At 44.3% G+C, this 23,226-nt stretch overlaps 2 protein-coding genes across 2 annotated transcripts in view; one reads left to right on the top strand and one right to left on the bottom strand.

Annotated features, from left to right (window-relative positions):
• The window catches only part of grid2ipb (glutamate receptor, ionotropic, delta 2 (Grid2) interacting protein, b), a 32,329-nt gene extending 26,560 nt beyond the window's left edge, over nucleotides 1-5,769 (top strand). The window contains 13 exon segments of the mRNA XM_070444937.1: nucleotides 3-107; nucleotides 110-352; nucleotides 393-413; nucleotides 489-700; nucleotides 800-887; nucleotides 1,433-1,522; nucleotides 1,812-2,008; nucleotides 2,288-2,443; nucleotides 2,761-2,847; nucleotides 3,165-3,294; nucleotides 3,635-3,753; nucleotides 4,010-4,174; nucleotides 4,286-5,769. Coding sequence (XP_070301038.1) covers nucleotides 3-107; nucleotides 110-352; nucleotides 393-413; nucleotides 489-700; nucleotides 800-887; nucleotides 1,433-1,522; nucleotides 1,812-2,008; nucleotides 2,288-2,443; nucleotides 2,761-2,847; nucleotides 3,165-3,294; nucleotides 3,635-3,753; nucleotides 4,010-4,174; nucleotides 4,286-4,357 — 1,685 coding nt within the window. The 3' untranslated portion in view covers nucleotides 4,358-5,769.
• Nucleotides 5,770-11,481: 5,712 nt separating this feature from the next.
• arhgap17a (Rho GTPase activating protein 17a) overlaps nucleotides 11,482-23,226 on the bottom strand; it is a 56,011-nt gene continuing 44,266 nt past the window's right edge. Inside the window, 12 exon segments of the mRNA XM_070444936.1 lie at nucleotides 11,482-13,279; nucleotides 14,781-14,976; nucleotides 14,978-15,330; nucleotides 15,887-16,044; nucleotides 16,758-17,024; nucleotides 19,734-19,875; nucleotides 20,084-20,175; nucleotides 20,271-20,384; nucleotides 20,501-20,581; nucleotides 20,737-20,818; nucleotides 20,931-21,042; nucleotides 22,305-22,432. Of these exon segments, the coding sequence (XP_070301037.1) occupies nucleotides 13,137-13,279; nucleotides 14,781-14,976; nucleotides 14,978-15,330; nucleotides 15,887-16,044; nucleotides 16,758-17,024; nucleotides 19,734-19,875; nucleotides 20,084-20,175; nucleotides 20,271-20,384; nucleotides 20,501-20,581; nucleotides 20,737-20,818; nucleotides 20,931-21,042; nucleotides 22,305-22,432 (1,868 nt within the window). The 3' untranslated portion in view covers nucleotides 11,482-13,136.

Here is a 23,226-nt window from a genome sequence, read left to right as displayed (position 1 = left end):
CTCACGGACCTTCGCGTACAACAGGCCGACCCTACCACAAGGTGCTGCGACCAGGGATGAACTACAGGGCCGTTTCCACCACCAAGCACCCCGGATGACTCTCCCCCTGGCCCTTGCTACTCTCCCCAGCCCTCTCGCCCCAGGAACCTGCCCGCCCAGGCCAGCCAGCCTCAGCCACTGACCCAGCCCATCCTGTGTCCCCAGCCCTCCCTCAGCCCAACAGGCAAAAGCCAGCTCGCCCTCCAGAGGCACCACCAGCTTCACCACCAGCCCTACCAGCCCCTGCTGAGCCACCAGCCCTACCAGCCCCAGCTGAGTCACAGCTGCCCCCCCAGCCCCCACACCTGTCCCAGCCCCAGAGTCACCCTCCCCAGCCTCTTCACCTGTCCCAGCCCAGAGTCACCCCCCCCAGGGCCCTCACCTGTCCCAGCCCCAGAGTCACCCCCCCAGGCCCCTCACCTGTCCAGCCCCAGAGTCACCTTCCCCAGCCCCTCACTCAAAGACCTACGAGACCCCTATCTCAGTGTCAGAGCTCCAGAAACACAAGGTGCCCCCACCGCCCCCTCCACCACTGCCGCCCCCGTGCGACCCGCCTCCACTGCCCAATTCCAGTCCCTGTGCTGGGGACACCAACCACATGAGTGTCAAGAGGCTACGCTGGGAGCAGGTAGAGAACTCTGAGGGGACCATCTGGGGACAGGTACGTGTGGAGTCTATTATATTAACCCTGAACCTGGAATCAGTACTGTTGTTGTTGTTTTGTTCAGACATGCATTGACAGGTACTTTGTCTGCTTTAGCTTGGAGAGGACCCTGACTATGACAAACTGAGTGACATGGTGAAGTACCTCGATCTAGAGCTGCACTTTGGTACCCAACAGAGTTCCAGTAAGTTCTTTATTATGACCTCTTTTCATCAAACATCTCATCTCGTAGTGTCATATCATATAATGTGTTCATATCACTGTTTCTGTTTTACCAGTTAAACCACCTCTATGATGCCATTTCTTTATATTGTCCTTCTACCGTCATTGTCTCTGATTTGATATTTATTTATTTTAACATGGAGTCCCATTGAAGGTCTCCTTTGCAAGGGAGCCCTGCATATATAATGCAATATAATGATTTTATATCATCGTTGTGTAAGAGTACATCACATCACATTCCTTAATTCAACATGGCTTGTTTTGTGTTTCATTGTGTAAGTGTATTGCTGATATTCCATGATCTTGCCTTCACAGTTCACCAAGTTGTCCCATGGTCTACTAAGCTCCTCCATTCACCTGCTCATCAAATCCATTATCCATATGGCACCACCTCCCATCCTATCTCTCCTCTCTTCTCTCATTACCCATCCATCTTTAGTGCCTGTTAGTGTTTCCAACTCTGGTGCCTGGAGAGCAGCATCCTTACACTGTGATTAAATGTGTCAGTCTCTCTTCCAGAGCCAGCCTTCCTGCCCGAGAGCTTCAAAAAGAAAGACGTGGTGGAGATTCTGTCTTATAAGAAGGCCTACAACGCCTGTGAGTATGACCATGCCGTAGCCCCCAGGGATCTGAACCTTTATCTCAATGATCTGAACATACCTTCTATGGCCACGTGGCTCAAACACAGGTTCTCTGATTTCTACAGAAGCAGTTGAATGGTATTGTTATTGTTGTTGTTTTTGATCAATGAAGGCCTGTGACTGTCAATGACTGTTTTGTAGTGTGTTTTCTGTGAACCCCAGGAAGAGTATCAGTTGCTTTTGTGACAGATCCCAAAATAAACCTAGTCTCCTCCATCCCTCCATTCCATTCCTCCTCTCCTTAGCCATCCTGATCGCCCACCTGAAGCTGTCTCCAGGTGAGCTGCGTAAGGTGCTGATGACAATGACCACAGACAGGCTAGAGCCGGCCCACATCAAGCAGCTGCTGCTCTACGCCCCCGATGACCAGGAGGTCAAACAGTATCAACGCTTCGACCAGGACTCCGCCAAACTCAGCGACCCTGACCAGTTTGTCCTGCAGGTAACAGAGACACTGTTGTGTCAATGTTTCCCAAATGGTGGATCGGGACGTTGTCTATATTGGTCCAGTCAAATCAAATCAAATGTTATTTGTCACATACACGTGTTTAGCAGATGTTATTGCGGGTGTAGTGAAAATCCGTCTAGGCTGTGGCTAGAATGTTTAAAAATATCTATTTCAGTATTTTACTGTATAATATAGTAGTAGTTTACCACAGTAGTATGCTACTATACTAGCAATCGTAACAATATTTTTCAAGTTCATAATCTGTGTGCCCAGATGCTGATGGTCCCTGAGTATAAGACTCGTCTGCGGAGCCTCCATTTTAAGACGACCCTGCAGGAGAAGACAGAGGAGATGAAGGCTGGATACGAATGTATCTACAAGGCCTCAGTGGAACTCAGGAGCAGCAAGAAACTGGCTAAGATCCTCGAGGTAATACAACTACTGTAACTCGCTCCGTGGGAGTGGAATACAGGAGCTTAATGGTTGAGAAATGGCAAACGACTGTTGATTTAATATTCTTTATGGTACCCTGCTGTCAAAATCTAAGGTTATTAATGAACCAGGAGGATTTAAGACCAAAGACCCAAGATGATTCAGTTAAGAATTGCAATTTTGAAGATTTGTCTGTCTGTAAAATCATATAGGATAAGGTAATAAGAAACAGACTGGGAGGTATGCATAATGTTTTTATCGTGTTGTGTTATCGTGTTGTGTTACTGTTTCTAAACCTCTGTTTCTGTTGACAGTTTGTGCTGGCAATGGGGAATTACCTGAATAATGGTCAACCCAAGACAAACAAAACCACTGGCTTTAAGATCAACTTTCTCACTGAGGTATGGATGGATGTTCATGCTCTAGCTGACTGGGCTTTAGCCCCATTTGCCTCTATAGCAGTGGTTCTCAAACTAATTCTCAGGGACCCCCAAACGTTTCACAATTTTGTTGTAGCCCTGAACTAAGTCACCTGATTCACCTAGTCAGGGCTTGATGATTAGCTGACCATTTGAATCAGGTGTGCTAGCTGTGTAATAGTTCAAATACATGGAACGACTGGCGGTCCCCGAGGAGAGGTTTGAGAACCCCTGCGCTATAGTATTTGTGTTGTCTTTGCTTTCTAATGACAAATCCTATCTCACCTTAATTCTTACAGCTCAGCACCACTAAAACAGTGGATGGTAAATCCACCTTCCTCCACATTCTTGCCAAATCGCTATGCCAACACTTCCCAGAACTGCTGAACTTTGCCAGGGACCTCACAACCGTACCACTCGCAGCCAAAGGTACAGTAAGACGACACCACACAATGTTCTTTACCTGGCTCCGTCCTTCAGCTGGACTCTGACGTTCACTAGCAGAATGAATAAGTTCCATTTAGTACATTTACACAGTGCACAATATGTACTAAAAGTCATGTTCTTATCAGTTTCCTGATAATCCCCGTCGTTTCCTGATAGTTCCTTTTCAGCATTCCGATATGCCTTACAGCAGTTATCGCATAAGACTGAAACACTACAGCAATTACATTATAATGAATGGCATTCGCAGTAGACACTTGGATTTGCAATGGATTTGTCTCATATGAGTCATACTGTATGGTTTTGCATTGAAATTTCTCTGCAGTGAATCAGCGAATCCTGACAGCTGAGCTGGGTGACCTCCACTCCACCATCCAGGACATCAGGACAGCGTGTCAGATGATCCCTGCCACGGCTGAGGATCACTTCGCTGCCGTCATGAGTGTATCCTTTTATCAACAACAACAAATCCCTTCACAACAGAACATTTCCCACACACACACATAATCATAGTAGACAGTATAGTTAGTGTGTGCCACACAGTAACACACTGTAGTAATTAGTAGTAAGTAATTACACTGTAATTGTATATAATTACACCATACATAACAGTCGTCAGAATGTTACTAGTCAGAATGTTTTACTGTGCTTCAAATGGTCTAACATTTTGACAGTTTTACCCTTGACCCTGGAGATAAAGGGCTTCCTGGAGAACAGTCACCCAGCGGTTCAGTCTCTGGACTCTCTGCAGCTGAGAGCCATGGATGAGTTCACTAAGGTGGCCTCTTACTTCGGAGAGGACAGCAAAGCCACCTCCACTGAGGCCTTCTTTGCCATTTTCGCTGAGTTTACTTCCAAGTTTGAGGTGAGCCGGTAGCCATAGTGATGCCCTTGATAGGTCTCTGACTGTACAATTTGACAGCGTTCAAGTGTGTCTGTGACTCATGCATGATTTTGATTGGTTCATGTTTTCCAGAGAGCACTGAATGAGACCCAGGCTACAGAGAACCCCTGTATCCCCAGAGTGGCCTCTCCCCTGGCCTGGTAGAGACGAGAGACTGGATAACTCCTCTGCTCTCCTCAACCAAAGTGCCAAGACAACACGAAGAAACAGTCACAGCTACTGGGACACAAACAACATGATCTTCAACACTGCGGAAGGACCTATGGCCAGGAGTTCTTCCTGACCATGTCATCTGACCAGAAAGAACTCTGAGCCCTAGGGTCCACAGTTGTCCCTGGTAAGATCAAGTGGTACAAGAAATTAGTAATGAAGATGAATATGTTTAGATAAGAGTATATATTTGATATTGGATTATATGAAATTGAAATTATATTGAAATTGTAAAGCATAGATGTATATGGAAATTACATTTTAGATGGCTGATAGTCAAACGTATATGAATGTTATCTAGAGCTGAGCACTATTTTTACAGATGGACTTGATCTGAAAAGTGCACAACAGAAACTCAAATTCCATTCACACATACTCACTGCCTCTTAGATTATGTGATGATAGAACGCAGTATTAACCTACCAAGAATCATTACATTGGCATGACAATAGTACTGTGAATTATTATTTTTAAAAATTAGAAGCTTTCTGGTGCCAACGTACCTGCAGTCATCCTAACGTTTGGCATTTCAAAAGTTGCACTCGGGAGGGGAAACAAAAAATAATGCCAGACTCGTGCGGGTTTGAAGTGTTTTACAGTGTGATGAACCACATGAAATAAGATGGTTAAACCACTGGGGCTAATATATGGATAGCTCCTAACGGAAAGACATCAATCCATTTGAGCATTGAGTGGTCCAGGCAGCTCTTACTGTCACTGTGGTTGTTATTGATGAACCGTCCATCTCTGCCATAACTTCACCTGAATTTGTATCTTGTTTTAGAACAAATGTTCACTTTTTTTCTGATGTTAATTTAAAGCTGTTTTGATGGTATTTGTTTAATACTGTACGTGTTTCTACTTTCCCTCCATAATTCCTTTTTACATTGGAATTTCAGTCAGAGCTGCCATCATGAAAATACAGATGTATTTATTTACAGACCTATCGTACCAGGCTTGCAATTTGTCTTCATGTTCAAAAAGACACTGCAACACATTTAAATATTGCCACTAGTGCAGTACAGTGTTGACAACTGTCCGGAGCATTTGCATGTTTGTATAGGTGTTGTTTTGTGTTATATCTGGATTTGTTTACTTTTATTATATTCTGACAAATTGGGTCTGAAATGTAGGCCTATTATAACATTTGGTCGATTGAAGTTTATTGTTCATTTATTGAAATGTTCATTTTGTAAAAGTGTGTTTTATATGTTTTCATTGATATTATTGGAGTACTTTGTATAGTTAAAAAAATATTGACTTTTTATGTTGGCCATATGGTTGCTTCTGGATCAGTTGTATTTGTTATGGATCTGTAAAAAAAGCATGAATGCTTGACAAATAAATCTGCCTGATACCCGCGAGCTTCTTTGGCACTAATGACAATCATGGACCAAATAAAGTGGAATTTGTTTTGTGGTGATGCAGTTGCCATAGTAATGGGAAAATGGCAGTAAATCCTTTGCCATCATCAAATCAAATCAAATTTTATTAGTCACATGCGCCGAATGCAATAGGTATTCACCTTAAGGTGAAATGCTTACTTTACGAGCCCCTAACCAACAATGCAGTTAAAAAAAATATGGACAAGAATAAGAGATAAGTAATTAAAAAGCAGCAGTAAAACAACAATAGCGAGACTATATACAGGGGGGTACCGGTACAGAGTCAATGTGCGGGGGCACTGGTTAGTTGAGGTAATATGTACATGTAAGTAGAGTTATTGAAGTGACTATGCATAGAGAACAACAACAGAGTAGCAGCGGTGTAAAATGGGGGGTGGGGGGGGGGGCAATGCAAATAGTCTGGGTAGCCATTTGATTAGAAGTTCAGGAGTCTTATGACTTGGGGGTAGAAGCTGTTTAGAAGCCTCTTGGATCTAGACTTGGCGCTCCGGTACCGCTTGCCGTGCGGTAGCAGAGAAAACAGTCTATGACTAGGGTGGCTGGAGTCTTTGACAATTTTTAGGGACTTCCTCCAACACCGCCTGGTAAAGAGGTTCTGGATGGCAGGAAGCTTGATGGACTGGGCCCTCTGTAGTGCCTTGCGGTCGGAGGCCGAGCAGTTGCCATACCAGGAAGTGATGCAATCAGGATGCTCTCGATGGGGCAGCTGTAGAACATTTTGAGGATCTGAGGACCCYTGCCAAATCTTTTCAGTCTCCTGAGGAGGAATAGGTTTCGTTGTGCCATCTTCACGACTGTCTTGGTGTGCTTGGACTATGTTAGTTTGTTGGTGATGTGGACACCAAGGAACTTGAAGCTCTCAACCTGCTCCACTGCAGCCCCGTCGATGAGAATGGGGGCGTGCTCGGTCCTCCTTTTCCTGTAGTCCACAATCGTCTCCTTTGTCTTGATCACGTTGAGGGAGAGGTTGTTGTCCTGGCACCACACGGCCAGGTCTCCGACCCCCTCTCTATAAGCTGTCTCGTCGTTGTCAGTGATCAGGCCTACCAGTGCTGTGTCATCGGCAAATTGAATGATGGTGTTGGATTCGTGCCTGGCCGTGCAGTCATGAGTGAACAGGGAGTACAGGAGGGGACTGAGCCTTCACCCCTGAGGGGCCCCTGTGTTGGGGATAAGCATGGTGAATGTGTTGTCATAAGGTGAATGCACCAATTTGTAAGTCMCTCTGGATAAGAGCGTCTGCTAAATGACTTAAATGTAAATGTTAAATGTTGTTACCTACCCCTACCACCTGGGGGCGGCATGTCAGGAATTCCAGGATCCAGTTGCAGAGGGAGGTATTTAGTCCCAGGGTCCTTAGCTTATTTATGAGCTTTAAGGGCACTATGGTGTTGAACACTGAGCTGTAGTCAATGAATAGCATTCTCACATAGGTGTTCCTTTTGTCCAGGTGTGAAAGGGCAGTGTGGAGTGCAATAGAGATTGCATCATCTGTGGATCTGTTGGTGCGGTATGCAAATTGGAGTGGGTCTAAGGTTTCTGGGATAATGGTGTTGATGTGAGCCATGACCACCAGCTTTTCAAAGCACTTCATGGCTACAGATGTGAGTGCTACGGTTCGGTAGTCATTTAGGCAGGTTACCTTAGTGTTCTTGGGAACAGGCACTATGGTGGTCTGCTTAAAACACGTTGGTATTACAGACTCGGGGAGGTTGAAAGTGTCAATGAAGACACTTGCCAGTTGGTCAGCGCATGCTCTCAGTACACGTCCTGGTAATCCGTCTGGCCCTGCGGCCTTGTGAATGTTGACCTATTTAAAGATCTTACATCGGCTGCGGAGAGCGTGATCACACAGTCTTCCGGAACAGCTGGTGCTCTCATACATGTGTAACGGATGTGAAATGGCTAGCTAGTTAGCGGGTACGCGCTAGTAGCGTTTCAATCAGTTACGTCACTTGCTCTGAAACCTATTAGTAGTGTTGCCCCTTGCTCTGCAAGGGCCGTGGCCTTTGTGGAGCGATGGGTAACGATGCTTCGTGGGCGACCGTTGTTGATGTGTGCAGAGGGTCCCTGGTTCGCGCCCGTGTTGGGGCGAGGGGACGGTCTAAAGTTATACTGTTACATTGATGCTGTTGACCCGGATCACTGGTTGCTGCGGAAAAGGAGGAGGTTGAAAGGGGGGTGAGTGTAACGGATGTGAAATGGCTAGCTAGTTAGCGGGTACGCGCTAGTAGCGTTTCAATCAGTTACGTCACTTGCTCTGAAACCTATTAGTAGTGTTGCCCCTTGCTCTGCAAGGGCCGRGGCDTTTGTGGAGCGATGGGTAACGARGCTTCGTGGGRGWCKGTTGTTGATGTGTGCAGAGGGTCCCTGGTTCGCGCCCGTGTCGGGGCGAGGGGACGTACTAAAGTTATACTGTTACACATGTTTCAGTGTTATTTGCCTCAAAGCGAGCATAGAAGTAGTTTAGATCGTCTGATAGGCCTGTGTCACTGGGCAGCTCTCGGCTGTGCTTCCCTTTGTAGTCTGTAATGGTTTGCAAGCCCTGCCACATCCGATGAGTGTCAGAGCCGGTGTAGTATGATTCAATCTTAGTCCTGTATTGACGCTTTGCCTGTTTGATGGTTCGACGGAGGGCATAGCGGGATTTCTTATAAGCTTCTGGGTTAGAGTCCCGCTCCTTGAAAGTGGCAGCTCTAGCCTTTAGCTCAGTGCAAAAGTTGCATGTAATCCATGGCTTCTGGTTGGGGTATGTACTGTGGTCACTGTGGGGACGACGTCATCGATGCACTTATTGATTAAGCCAATGACTGATGTGGTGTACTCCTTTTTTTATTTAACCTTTAGTTAACTAGGCAAGTCAGTTAAGAACAAATTCTTACTTACAATGACGACCTAGGAACAGTGGGATAACTGCCTTGTTCAGGGGCAGAATGACATATTTTTTACCTTGTCAGCTCAGTGATTCGATCTAGCAACCTTTTTGGTTACTGGCCCAATGCTCTCACCACTACCACCCCAATGCCATCGGAGGAATCCCAGAACATATTCCAGTCTGTGCTAGCAAAACAGTCCTGTAGCTTAGCATCTGCTTCATCTGACCACTTTTTTATTGATGTTGTCACTGGTGCTTCCTGCTCCAATTTTTGCTTGTAAGCAGGATTCAGGAGGATAGAATTATGGTCAGATTTGCCAAATGGAGGGCAAGGGAGAGCTTTGTATGTGTCTGTGGAGTATAGGTGGTCCAGAGTTCTTTCCCCTCTAGTTGCACATTTAACATACTGATAGAAATTTGGTAAAACTGATTTAAGTTTCCCTGCATTAAAGTCCACAGCTACTAGGAGCGCCGCCTCTGGGTGAGCGTTTTCTTGTTTGCTAATGGCGGAATACAGCTCATTCAATGCTGTCTTAGTGCGACCCTCTGACTGTGGTGGTATGTAAACAGCTACGGTAGTGTGGTCTACAGCTTATCATGAGATACTCTACCTCAGTTGAGCAATATCTCAAGACTTCCTTAGATATCGTGCACCAGCTGTTATTTACAAAAATACACAGTCCGCCGCCCCTTGTCTTACCAGACGCCGCTGTTCTATCCTGCCGGTATAGTGTGCAACCAGCCAGCTGTATTTTGATAGTATCATCGTTCAGCCACGACTCCAAGAGCATAAGATGTTACAGTTTTTAATGTCCCGTTGGTAGTTTAATCTTCCGCGTAGCTTGTCAATTTTATTCTCCAAACATTGCACGTTTACTAGCAGAATGGAGGGAAGTGGGGGTTTATTTGATTGCCTACGAATTCTCATAATTCTGGTCCTTGCTTTGCTCGGTCTGCCCTGTGGCCCCTTTTTCTCCGCATCCTCTTCACGCAGATCACGGGGATCGGGGCCTGTTCCTGAGAAAGCAGTATATCCTTCGCATCTTGCTCGTCAGAGTCGTAAAAGGAAAAAAAAGGATTCTGCTAGTCCGTGGTGAGTAATCGCAGTCCTGCGACTAGAAGTTATTTTCGGTCATAAGAGACGATAGCCGCAAAATGTATATATATATATATATACAAAATAAGTAAAAAAAATGAGTTACAAACAACGCAAATAAACTACAAAAAGAAACATAATAGGTTGGGGACACGTAAAACGTCTGCCTTCRTCTCCAGTGCAGTCAATCCATATGGCAGCGTCAATCCATATTTCAAAGCCTTTGAGTTGCTGACCGTTTGCTCGTCGTCATTCCAGAATACTATGAGCAATTTTTGTCCAAATTCCTGAAAAACACACTGAAAAAGTCACTGGCATACTATTATATCCCAAATGTATGTATCATTTATTTGATGGAGGTATGTTGAGAATTAACAATTTTACTTCGCTTACAGATGTAGGAGGATCTATGATAGCCTATTAATATTCATATTATACGTGGCATTTGTTCAGTCCTCATCAGAAGTTCTCCACATGATTCTGGAAGATCTGAATGACATTGAGAAACACCCAAAGTAAGTTTCTCTGACTCCTCATTGAGGCATGGTCCTTGCTTTGCTCGGTTATCTGACTGTGGTTGTTTTTGGCCCATCTGCCCACTGAAAGTGGTGTGTATCCTGGTGGTGTTTCATTGTGTGCTGAGCCGTATGTTCCCGTCGTGGGGCTACCACTTCGTGATGCAGCCCCTCAGCCTCTAGGACCCCACCCCACAGACCCAGCCATAGAGACCCTGGTTCCAGACAGCCTGGCCATGATCTGCGCGTGCCTACTCAAACACAGGGTAAAGGAGATGCTAAACACTGTTGGTGGCAAATTTCAACATCATTGTTGCATGTCAATTTGTCCATATCACAGACATACCGGTTGTAACACAAATTCATTGTTTCCTTTGTAAGGTATTTTGATATGTAAGCCCTCCATATTTTTGTGATCTTTGAGGGGTTGTGTCACAGGCCTTTCGGTGTGTGTGTTATATAACAGGGGTATTCAACTCTTACCCTATGAGATCCACAGGCTGCTAGTTTTCTGTTTTACCTGATAATTAATTTTAACACACCTGGTGTCCCAGGTCTTAATCAGCCCRTGATTAGAGGGGAGCAATGAAAAAATGCAGCAGAACTGGCTTCGAGGTCTAGATTTGAGGGTTCTATAGGTTAGCTGTTCAGTGTGTGTGTGTTGTTCTATAGGGTTCAGTGTGTGTGTGTGTGTGTTGTGCTATAGGAAAGCAGTTCAGTGTGTGTGTTGTGCTATAGGTAAGCTGTTCAGTGTGTGTGTTGTGCTACAGGTAAGCTGTTCAGTGTGTGTGTTGTGCTATAGGTAAGCTGTTCAGTGTGTGTGTTGTGCTATAGGTAAGCTGTTCAGTGTGTGTGTTGTGCTATAGGTAAGCTGTTCAGTGTATGCGTGTGTTACAGGGTAGCAGTTCTGGCCAGGATGCACGGGAGCCAGCTTTACTGTTAGAGGATACAGTAATCTACACCTTAGTCTTGAATCAGAAGTGTTTTAAACAACTATTCGTTTTTTATTTTAGAAATTGTGTGGCCGACACGCCGCAGACTTTACTGGTAGCAGGAGATTGAAGAAATGATTACTAGACAATCGTCCTCCCATCAATAAGACCAAATTAATATTTTTCTTACTCATTTTGTAAAAGTGAGTGATAAAACCATGACTCAAAACCATATCACATTTTTCTTCATATACTTTATTCAGAAAGGGAGTATAACCAAGCAGTCATTTTACATTAGATTTATTTCTTGTTTCAGCTCAGTCTGCATACAAAACTAGCTGAGCTCAAAACGCAGCTTTAACATTTGTAGTTTAATGGCATTTGTTCATCTTTCAGAGCCTCGAAACAAGGTACTCTTTCTGCAGAAGGATAAGGCAGCAAGTTAAAGGAAAAGATGAAGGGGAATCTTAGCAAGACTACATGGATGATGGTCTCTGAAAAGCAGTACAAGTACTGAACATGTTTTCAGTGAAACTAAAGCATCCAGAAATGTGCCCTTTAGTTGATTCAGGGTCTGTTCCCTAGGAGCACAACCCTGCATTATACTCAAGGAAAAAGCAACGCGTATAAAAAATAAAAGATAATTAAGCTTTTCTGGTCTAGTGTATCCAACACCACCTCACTACTAGGTTGTTACATTGGTTTGTGTGTAAAACCCAGCTCAGTGGAAAAGGTAGAGCAGAATGATCTTCCATATAGAAACCTGTTCCCTGGAAAGCAAGCGCTTGTGGGGTTTAGACTTGGTTCAAGTGCAATATCAACTGTTGAAGTGATTCACTAGTCAGATGACAAGGTAGCTACAGTATAAGCGCTTAAAACAGTCCTTTCCTATATTCACTTATACAGGAACTGTCACTTTAATGCCCCAGCAACATTGACGTAAACACAGAAGATTAGGAAGGCACCTACAAGCCAAGAGGATCAGCATGTACACTGAAAGTATATAGACCTACCCCTGCTACAACGAGTTATGGAACCAGTAAGGCATGCTTCAGAAAACGGCATGATTATTAACTCAAGCTACAGGGAATGTGTTTTAGGAAATAAATACAGAGAGCGAAGGATGGGTATCATACAAAAACAGGGATAAAAAGGTATAATTGTGAGATAGACTGGAAACCTGCAGTGACCAGCTACATTTCAGCAACAGTTATTATTTTGGGGGGATTCCACGTTTACTGTGCTTTACATTTACAAATAGTATTTTTCATTTCTTGAACTAAGGCCATCATCAAGAACAACACACCAATATCAAAGAAGTTTGTCGGTCCACTGTTAACAACCCACTCTACTAGCAGTCCCTTAAGCATCTTAAAACAATTCCGTATGTTAGCTTAGAAATCCAGCCCCGGGCCCTTAAAACTCATTAAGGTGCAACATCCCATGCAAATGCATACAGTTTTCATTCCAAACCTCATCATCCCCCAAAAATCTACAAAGCTTTATCGAGGCTTCATCAGTGCTACAGTTACGATTTCCTGGTGGGGAGGGGCCAGGGGGAGGCCTGTTCTGTAGTTCCACTGCGGTGGTTGAGTTGATTGTATGGAGTTGTAGCTGTAACAGGCCTGCGGTAGAGCGAACCAAGGGGCTGGGGATGGGAAAGTTAGTGTGTGGAGGACACCAGGAGTTGGAGTTGGGAGAGAGCAGCAGATGTGTGGTGATCTGAGGGCTGAGGGGKGCTTGAGGTAGAAGTTGCCACTAACCACAAGCCTAGACCTACAGTTAACCATTAGGGGATGACACTAATATCTGACCCMGGACCTGTGGTTAGGGTCAACTTCTAACCACACCTGGAGAGGAGATGGAGGGGACAAGGCCAGTCCTCTTTCTTATAGAACGGTACTCTCTGTGTCCAGGTCTGAGTCTTTGGGCTGGGGCACGGACGTCATGGAGGGGGCGGTCACTGGCTGCTGGTCCACAGCAAACTCAGGGATGAAGGCTCGGGTCAACCCTTTGAGAGACAGGGCTGGGTCTGGACAAGACCAAGACAGTGAAATGTTAGTGCTGCAGCTGACTGAGGAGTTCATGTTAAAAGTCTGCTAAGCTGTAGTTGTTTGTTGAGAGACTGTATAAAATCACTCACTTATTCTTTAGCTAAATATTGTGGATTAACTAAGTAAAAATACTAAGAATTCAATTCATAGAAATGCCTAAAGGAGAAAACAAAAGTGGATTTTAAAATCAAATGGTGACTTGTGTTCAATGTTAGTTTGTTTTGGCAAGGATGGTTGACATGCTTAAAAAGACAAGCATAATGCAAATTGAACCTGCAGTACAGACAATCACTCCCCCCATGCTACTACCTTCAGTACCATCATCTGAAGGATCTGACATCCAAACAGTGGTTTCAACCGATGTAATCTATTACCATTTTCCATTGGCTTAAAGATTAAAAATAGGAAAATAGCAGTGCACCATCAAGTAGCGTTAAGTGCCAGCCACACTATGTGGCATATCAGAGATGATGCTGAGACAAGATTTATTCTAATCACAGTCCGCCGAGTCATGCTAATGCTATCCACATTCCATCATGAAGGCAAATAATGCAGCCCTCTCTATTGAAAACCACATCACTGCCATCATCAGCACAGAGTTAAAAGAGAGCTTCCCAAGGCTTGCACCTTAAGTACAATCCTGTTCCATGCATACCAGAACACTAAAACCTGATGCGGTTGGGTTGCCAAACTAAAACACACCTAAGTCAAGTTAGGCATTAGGCATGCAGTGTGTTTAGCCTAAAGTGAATATGTATGAAAGGCTATGATCATGCTTAATATTCTGATGTACAATAGTATAGGCCAAGACAAGGAGCAGGCCATTATGGGGACAAGTCTTCCAATCAAGATGACAACAATGTCTTAACAAAAAAATTAAACATTTCCAGAGGGCGAACAAATGCAATTTAAGGGTTTGCAAAAGACATCCTGACACAATCAATCAAATTCAAAAAGTTTATATTCTGCCAATTCCATGAATCAAATAGTTTTTTAGTTTCCGGTATGCTTTCATCATTTACAGACCAGCCATTAGAGATGTCCTTTGCAAATTCCACATCAAAATGTTACTGATATTTAAATGAATTAATAATGGAGGTTGAACGTCATGATGATTCACAATCAATGGGAACAATTGTAAAAGCAGGCAKAAGTGGCATGTTTCTAAACGGATGATGTGGTAATGGAGTAATGCCAAAACGGATGGAGGGCAGGAGCTGAGTATCACCTGACAAACCTTTCATAAATGCTCCTGAACCTGTGGACACAGGACTTTTAGATAAAACATTGTCAATATACTGTCAACACTAGAGGAAAAGGAGGTACTGAATACTGAACCAATACTATAAACTGAAAGAAGGGATTGTTGTGATATGTCTGTTCGGTCTGTTTATAGACTGTTGTGAATGTATTTATGTGGCGTGTTGCCAAATGAATCTCCCTTCATGGGACAATAACACGTCACTTGACTGGACTCACCCATGATTTTGTAGGCTGTGCTGCAGATCCCGTTGGTATCGTTTCCCTGTGTTGGGGGCTGAGGGGGCGGAGGGATGTTGGGCCTGTTTCTGGGTTTGGGGACGGGGCGTGGTCGGGGGAGGGAGCCTGACTGGAAGGGAGAGGGGGAGCCAGGATGGGCACCGGGTATGTCCTGGAGGGTGGTGGAGGGTGGAGGGGGTGTCAGGTGGGGTGGGGGTGTCTGGAGGAGACTGGTCCGCCCCCGGGTAGTCTCCTGCGGGCTGGCTGAGTGCCCTAGGGTGGGGCGGGGGACTGACCTGTGAGGGTGTGGGGGGCTGTGGGGCGGGTGGTTGGGGGCCTGGATGGGGGGCTTTGCTGGATTGGCGGCGGGGGGTGGTAGAGGGCTGGGAGATGGGGGAGGTAGGAGAGTGGCTTGAGGAGGAGAGGGGTCTGGGAGAGGGGCTGAGGGACTGGCCCTGGCCTGAGAAGGGGTGGTGGTTGGTAGGGTTACTGGGTTGGCCTGAAGGGGGGTTGAGCGGCTTGGGAGGGGCAGGGGCCGGCTTCTTTGTACCTGGATAGTGGAGAGAGGTGGACTTCAGAAAGGATCCTATGTCTACATATACTTTATTTTAGGCTACTTGAAATTGTAGGTCTACGTCTAACAGGGGAGCTACACTGGGGCGTCACAAAAACAGTGGGTTTTCAGCTGCTACACCGGACTGGTTAACTATAGCCAGGCTGAGCAGAGCCCAAGCCACTTTCTGTAGTGTTCTCTGGCACGAGGCACGCGTTAAATTCCTAAAAATAGAACCAGAGCGCCATTTTACACTAAGCAGCGCAGGCCTCTTAAAGATCTGCGTTGCTTCCACAGGTTTCATTCAAATGAATAGGAGTGTCTTACACTCTGCAACAGTTACACATCCAGTGTAGCATGCGTGTAAATCCATGTCAAATGGAACAATATAACTGCTAGTGGAAATTACCTTGTAATAAGAGGCTTACTAATGAAAAAGAAAAGAATAGGTTCTTGATAAAAATGTCCTCATGATACCATTATGCATATAGCTCCAAATAAATGTCAAACAACCTAATAAAGCTAAGCTGAATTGCTTTAAGGAGTGTCTCACCTCTGCGCATCATGTGTGGACTGGGCCCCATGGATCCAGCCCCAGGGCCTCCCACTCCCAGCTGTCCCCCAGCTGAGCTGGCCGTGCCCGGGTGGCCCCCACCTGAACCGTTCCTCTGGTGGAGGGTCAGGGTGGAAGTGGGTTCACGCTTTGGGTTGCTTAACAGACAGACAGAGGTCCTAATTTTAAGTACAAGACTCAGAATTTAGCATAGTGCTATGAAAATGTCCATCAAATTGAAGGCCTGTTCTGTGAGCTTTTTGTCCTTAACTGCACTGGGCGGTGTCTTCGGTTTACCTTCTATATTCTGTCCAATGGATCAATAGAACAGTCAAACAGATTGGATGGAAACCTTTCATAAACGGATTCAAAAACATCCTTCAAAAGCTACATAAGCTCAATGAGAAACGGAACTAATGGTCAAACAACATTTCTGCTGATTCATGTGTTCTAGCCTGAGAGCAGATGCGTGAGGGCCCTCTGAGGATGGCTGGCTCACACCAACCATTGTTGTAGAGCCAGTGGTCTGAACTGAGATGTACCCACAGTGTTATTATAATGATTACTTGTTAATTGTTTGAGGAAAATGTGGTTAGACAGCGAGAGAAAAACTCTAGGAAAATAATACGTGAAAAACCCATGTGGTCACTTCAACATTTTCTATGCTCTGTAGTCATTTTCCATTCAAAAATGACATTCAAATTACCATAAAACGCATCTATTTGTAAAAGAACAGTGGCATCACCATAAACAGTGCACATACACTTATCAGCAAATGATCATCAAAAGGTTGCAGGCAAAAGGGTATTTCCTTCCCATGCAGTGGAGTGGCATGCGTGTCTGTGCTCCCCAGTGCACTACACACCCTTACCTGAGTTCCTCAGCGGTAGTAGCGAGAAGCTGCTGTGCTGCCACCAGGGCAGCCATACCCAGTGCCAGGCTAGGCTGGCAGCCCTCCAACACCATGCCCCCCGGTGGGGCCTGGAGCTCAGCCACGCACCCTGTGACCTGCCCAGGCCCTGGGGCCTCCACCGGGGGTAAGGGGGGCTGGAAGGCGGGTGAAGCATGCTGCTTTCTACCTAAGGTGTTGCTGCCTCTACGGGGGACGGTGTTATGGTCCAACAGTTTGTTAGCAAAACTACAGAGAGAGGAGAGAGGACAGACAGACGGCAGAGCCACGTTGAGAAAGAAACCCGGGCGACAGGACAGAATCACCAAGTCCCAGAGTAGAGAGAGAACGTGGAGAGAAAGAGAGCGAGAGAGATACTCCACACCAAATAGTCAAAAGGGATGTTATGTAGATTTGTAGTCTAAAGTCACAAAGATAAACTAGAAGCAACTAGAAGCCTATAGCACTTYAGACATCTAAAAATACACTTCAAAAAGACCCCCATGTAAGTATGATAATAATCAGAGCTACCAATCAAACCAAACATTCAAAGTGTAAATTAATATATTATTGGTTGAGTTATACAAGTGAAAATCCTTTAGATTTAAATAGCATATCCTCAGCTCAGAGCACTGGCAGGTATAGGATCCGTCTTTGACCTTTCACCCCATGGCAGTTCAAAGTAGAGGGATGGAGCTAGTAGTGATGGGGTGCTGCTGTATCACGGTAATTGACCGTTAATTAACACATTTAGCATCTCCTGGCTTCCACACACAGCCTACAAGCCACTGATGCAGACCTTAAGTACAGATACATTTTAAAACATCTAATAAATCCATGTAATATAGCCTAAACTTCACAATAAATCCATTATTTATTTTAGACAGGTCTAAAGAAACATGACATGAACAAAACGTAGTGTATTTCAGTACAAGAGAATAGCATTCTCTGAGTTGTCCTTATGTTAGGTACTGATCTGGCTGTGCCATATGGCTGTGGGCTACACTAGTTCATTTAGCAGACAAGATTTGCTTAGAATACCATGGCATTATTTTATAGTATTTTATAGTATGAAGAATACAATGGAATAAAATATATAGTTTCTCCAAACGATCTGAAGGAGTGCGTTGAGCAGTTAACAAAGAAACAGGTACTCCAATATGCTCAATTTAGAGTTATTCATGTAACTTTAGTTGTGACACAAACGTTGGGCTATATGTTTATACATTCTAAGGCTGCATGATGCGACTAATGATGATTTGAAAAGTTGCATGAAAGGCATGAGCTTTGCTGTGTTTTTTTGCGCAGGTTGTACACACTTCATCAGTCTCTCATTCCCAATTTGACAAGCACTTGATAATGCCTCGAATTTCCCGGCGGCATCCCCTTTGTGTGTGGCCGTAACGCCCCCTAAAAATATCCATGCCTTTTGAGGCCAGTGGCCGTTGTGCCCTTGGGCTGAATATAATCATTATAATTCACTTTTCCCTGCGTGCTACTTACTCCGAATCACCTCTCACTCACATGACTCTCCGTCACGTGATCGGGTCTTTCTCACAGGCTACAAGTGAAGACGGACATCGGGGATGCAACTGCGTGCGTCCTTATCCAATTCTGACACGCATATTGAAGATATTGGAAGAACTGTCCACATTTACTTTTCCTCAGCCAACAAGATGAGTAATGAACATAGCCTATGTCAATCTACTATCCCCCATAGTACAAAAGTTGACCTATTCTATTCTGTGAGAGAAATAAATATTCCGAACAGTCTGGGAGAGTTGTGGGATGCGATAGATCCCAAATTAGTACAACCACTAGCAATCAAAAACACTTTTTTTTACGCAATGAGGCTGACGCAACAGATCAGAACGTTTAGCTTAAAATGTTGATAAACTATTAGGCTATTTCTTCACATTATAAGCGCAGCAATGTGCACACGGAAGTAGGTTATAAGCGTGAATGTTCCTTTAGCAGGAAAACACCATTATCAAAAGTGACTGCAAATGCGATTATGCATGTTATGTTTTTATTATAAAAGGTGCATTTACAGTGAAAATTAACTTACCCAAAATTGAAACTCATGTTCTGCATATGTAMGCTCTACACCCTGTTGTAAAGCGGATAATGCTCTTAAATTTAAAGAAGTTATTTGGCCACTTTAGTTGTGATACAAACCTTATCAAAACATATAGGCCTATGGGCCTACATGAGATATGCGACTACGATATGAAAGTCGCAAAAAAAAAGGTATACATTGTTTCTTGCCTGGGCTGGGCATCATTCACAAGTGATAATATATCATTAACAAGTGATAGTGTGATGGTTGACAATATTAGCCTATTGTTGATTTCATCTTGTCTTTACATATACTAAATAATAAATGTGTGTGAAATTTGTTTTGATTTAGAATGAACCATTATCATGCACCTGTCTTGAAACGGTCAGTGGGGGGAAAAATCCATGTCATCTATGCACTTAAAAAGCAAATGGAGGATGCTTTTCCTGTGGTTAATTTTCATGCCAGCCAGGTAGGCTATACTCATTTTGTAAATATAAGCAATGTGCTTAATATTAGGAAAGTTGAGAAATAAATATAGTAGCCTATATATAGTTCCTCCTCTTTTAAGAGACAATCACTCTGTTTTCTCAAGCAATTGCATGGCCTATTGAAATGTTGCGCAACATGAGCTCATGGGCTCTCATGAAGTGTTTGATTAGATTATCGATTACATTTGCATTGATGTCAGAGTGATTAGAGGGACAAGAGAGTGCTGAGTACCAGGCAGTTAGCAAGTTTGGTAGGTTACTAATGATCAGCAGCAGCATCAGAGCTTGGAGAAGCTTAATTACCGGGACTAAACAGTCACGTGGAATTTGACTGCCTTCATGACTCGTGACCGCCGGTGTGGCGGTAATACAGTCACCGTAACAGCCCTAGCTACTGTTGGTGGTTACCTGTCCTTGCGAGGGTTATCGTTCTCTGGCCCCACCATACTACCAGGCCTCTTCCTCTCGATGGTGGAACAGTCGTACTCCATCGGATGGTTGGAAGGAGGGGTGGGCATGGCGAACATCCCCGAAACATTAAACTCCACATCTGAGCAAAGGCGGAGAACAGGCAAGTAGAATTCCTTTAGGCGCCATTTAAAAACAAACAGATCCATTTTTTGAGTATCCTGGGAATCAAATTTATACCACTGAAAGAGCAATCTGATGACATTCCCGTTTCTATTGTTCATGATCCTGTACACAGGAGACTAAGTACCTCCCTCCTGAGGACCCGGTCAAAGGTCATATATACATACCCTCAGGGAAGAACCAGTCAGCGTGCTGTATGATGGGTTCTATGATGGTCACCACGTGAACAGAGGTAGCAGCAGCCATCTCAGCTAGAGTCCTGCAGGCATACAGAGGAGAGCAGACATGTTATAAACAAACACTAACAAAAATTAGTTTTTCAGTTTGAAAAGTAAGCAACTCCCCCTTTCTCACCCCTCTGTTTTGGCCCACAGCATGTTTGGTCCCAGTACAATGGCGATGTTGCTAGGAGTCATCTTGTTGACCTCACTGTCCTGAGCCAGCTTGGACAGGAACTTCACCAGATACCTATGACACAGAGACAGGCACAGGTAAGGCAAAACATTAGATGCTAACATATCTTCATAATACACACATCTTTGTTGTGAAGTAAAGTTGTGTGAACCAGTCCATCTGTTACCCACCTTAGGTTGGCTTTGTTGTTCTTCGGTAGTTGATCACACACAACCCATAGGGCCTGCAGACGCTTGTCTGGCTCTGAAACGCTGGGCAGAGAGACAGAGGGACAATCACGGACCTGTTTCATGGTTGCTCTAATTTCACTCCTTTTTCAATTTTATTTCTCATACTTTTTTATTTTATTACTGCTCTACTTGGTTACACTTCCTTTAACAGCTATACAAGGTGTGTGGTGGCTTACTTAGACGCCTGAATCCACTCGTCGTAAAGCTGGAAGCTCATCAGAGGTTCCGGCAGTTCTCTCAGGTAAGACTTCAGGGCTCCTGGAATGAAAGGACAGTTATGTGAAGAATGGTCTGACAGTCATTTCAGTTATATTACTTGAAAACTCTTGCCGAAACATGTATAAAACGMGAGTAGGGGTTAGCACCGTACCAGCGACAGCGTGGGGGTCTGAGTAGAACTCCTCCAGCTGTGAGGTGGAACAGTCCAGAGCAGCCTTGAGCTTCTTCAGTTTAGAGGCCCCTGCTGCGATCCTAAACAGGCCCTGATACAACAACACAGACACGATTGATGAGACACAGACACACAGTCCYCAAACAATGCTTAAAGGATACATTTGCTTTTTACAACCAAATCTGTTTTATGCAAATGGAATGTCATAGAAGGGTCCAGACACTTTTTTGGCYATTTCACTTTATWWAAAAAAAATACAAATAATGATCATCCTCGTTGTGCAGTGCGGGGGCTCTGAAAGAACATGAACAAAGGCTCCAAAAACACTCAAATACGTCCTTTTAGAAACMGAAACMCTTTCAGTATAGTGATGCAGGTCTTTAGATGTTGTACACGTGAAATTGTGTCATTCCGAACTTTATCCGCAATGTTCTATTCCATTTTGTACGACTCGAGCAGCTTACCCTATACAGCTGTTACATTGTGTATCCTGCTGCTAGAATGGACGGAGCGGTATTGTTCAAGTCGCCAAAACATGTAATATAACGTTGCGGATACATTTCAGAATTACACAATTGCATGTCTACAACATCTAAACACTACACCCTATTGTTCATGTATTTTTCCCGAGCACCCATACTGCACAACGAGGAAGTGAATCGCTGGTTGGGTAAATAAAATAAAAATGAGTGAAATCGCAAAAACATTTTGATTTGTTCGTAAAAAAGCTAAATTCTCCTTTAATCACTACACAGACACCCAGCCCTGTATTTATTCATTCACACAAATGCAAACACACATCACTCACCTCTCTCACATGCGCACGCACACACACACCACTCTCCCAAACAAACAGTCCCTCTCTTCTCACCACACTGACTGTGTTGTGTTCACCCATAGAATGAACAGGAAGACAAACAATGTGTTGAGAACTAAAGACTGGGAGGAGTAAACACACAGCTGATTTACTATGACCAACAAGATACTTTGTTGTATTCTAAAACCGTGCAAACACAAACATAGCATCCTAATAAATCGCAATTACAGCATAATTGCTGACATTTCTAACAAGTGAAAAGAACTTCGAACATTGCAACAGATTTGAATGTTTTTTGTCCCGTCTCTCCTCATGTTCATTTTTGTAAACATTTCAAATTGATGGGTTCAATTATGTTTAGGACCAGTTTAAGTGCATTTTGTGTTTCGTATTTGGGTCCACTTTCGACAAAAATGTTCCATCCATTTCCTCCATCCTATTATTCCACCCATCCATAATTACATTTCAGTCCTCAACTTACTATGATCCCCTCATTTCTCCCCCCCTCCAGCCAATGCTTCCCTCCATCTCCCTACCTCCTCCTTCATGCCAGTCTCCAGCAGCATCATGACGCAGGCCTCTAAGGGCAGAGCGATCTCTCTGCTACTCCTCTTCAGATGCTCCTCCAGCCCCGTCCCAAACGCTGGCTTCTCCGTCCACGAGTCTGAAGGGAGAGCGAGAGAGTGGTAGAGAGAGAGTGGTAGCACTGAGCATGGTGGAAACAACACTAAAGTTGTTACGGGTCTGCAGCGAGAGATGGCGGTAGGTAGTCACCCCAGGAAGAGCAGTGTGTGGATGAGAGGTTAGGAGGCCTGTGAATGGTAGATTTCTAGGTCAACAATGTCCCCTCTGGCCAACCATCAGTCACTCCCTCCTCCAATAAAGCTAGCTGTAACGAATAACCACATGGTCTCCATCCATGGTATGTGTTCCCACTCTGTGGAAAGGAAAGCCCAGGTAGGTCTGAGCTGTAAATAGTGTTTGACTTTGAGTCATCATAACCTACATGCTGAGAGCAAGGCTGTCTGATTTAGACCAAATGTGTTCGATTTACTAGATAAAAACAAGCTAACAGGACACAGCTTTCCAACCACAGAGGGAGAAGAGAGAGCGAGGATGCCCATACTAAAAAGAGAGTGGAGACACCAAAATAAGATGGCTTCCCTGTAATCCTTTTCAGTCCTACAGAAACAATAAGCAATTCTCTATATTTGACAGAGCCTGCCAGTTGCATTCAGCCATCATTGAGAATAATAAGCAATTACTTTGACTGAGAGATGGTTGATGTGGCATTTTAATATAGTTAAGTGATTGAAATGGTCTAACAAATAACCAAGATGCTAACAGCTGTAGACTAGCTGGCAGGGGGAAATTAAGGAGACATTAAAGGAAAGATTCACCCATTTTGAATGTTATATCGTTGTTGGGCATCTCTAAACAATGTTCTATCGATTCTGG

This window comes from Salvelinus sp. IW2-2015, linkage group LG8 (genome assembly GCF_002910315.2).
Source record: "Salvelinus sp. IW2-2015 linkage group LG8, ASM291031v2, whole genome shotgun sequence".
NCBI lineage: Eukaryota > Metazoa > Chordata > Actinopteri > Salmoniformes > Salmonidae > Salvelinus > Salvelinus sp. IW2-2015.
The sequence above is the reverse complement of the archived record's forward strand: the minus strand, read 5'-3'. Positions and strand labels throughout refer to the sequence as shown.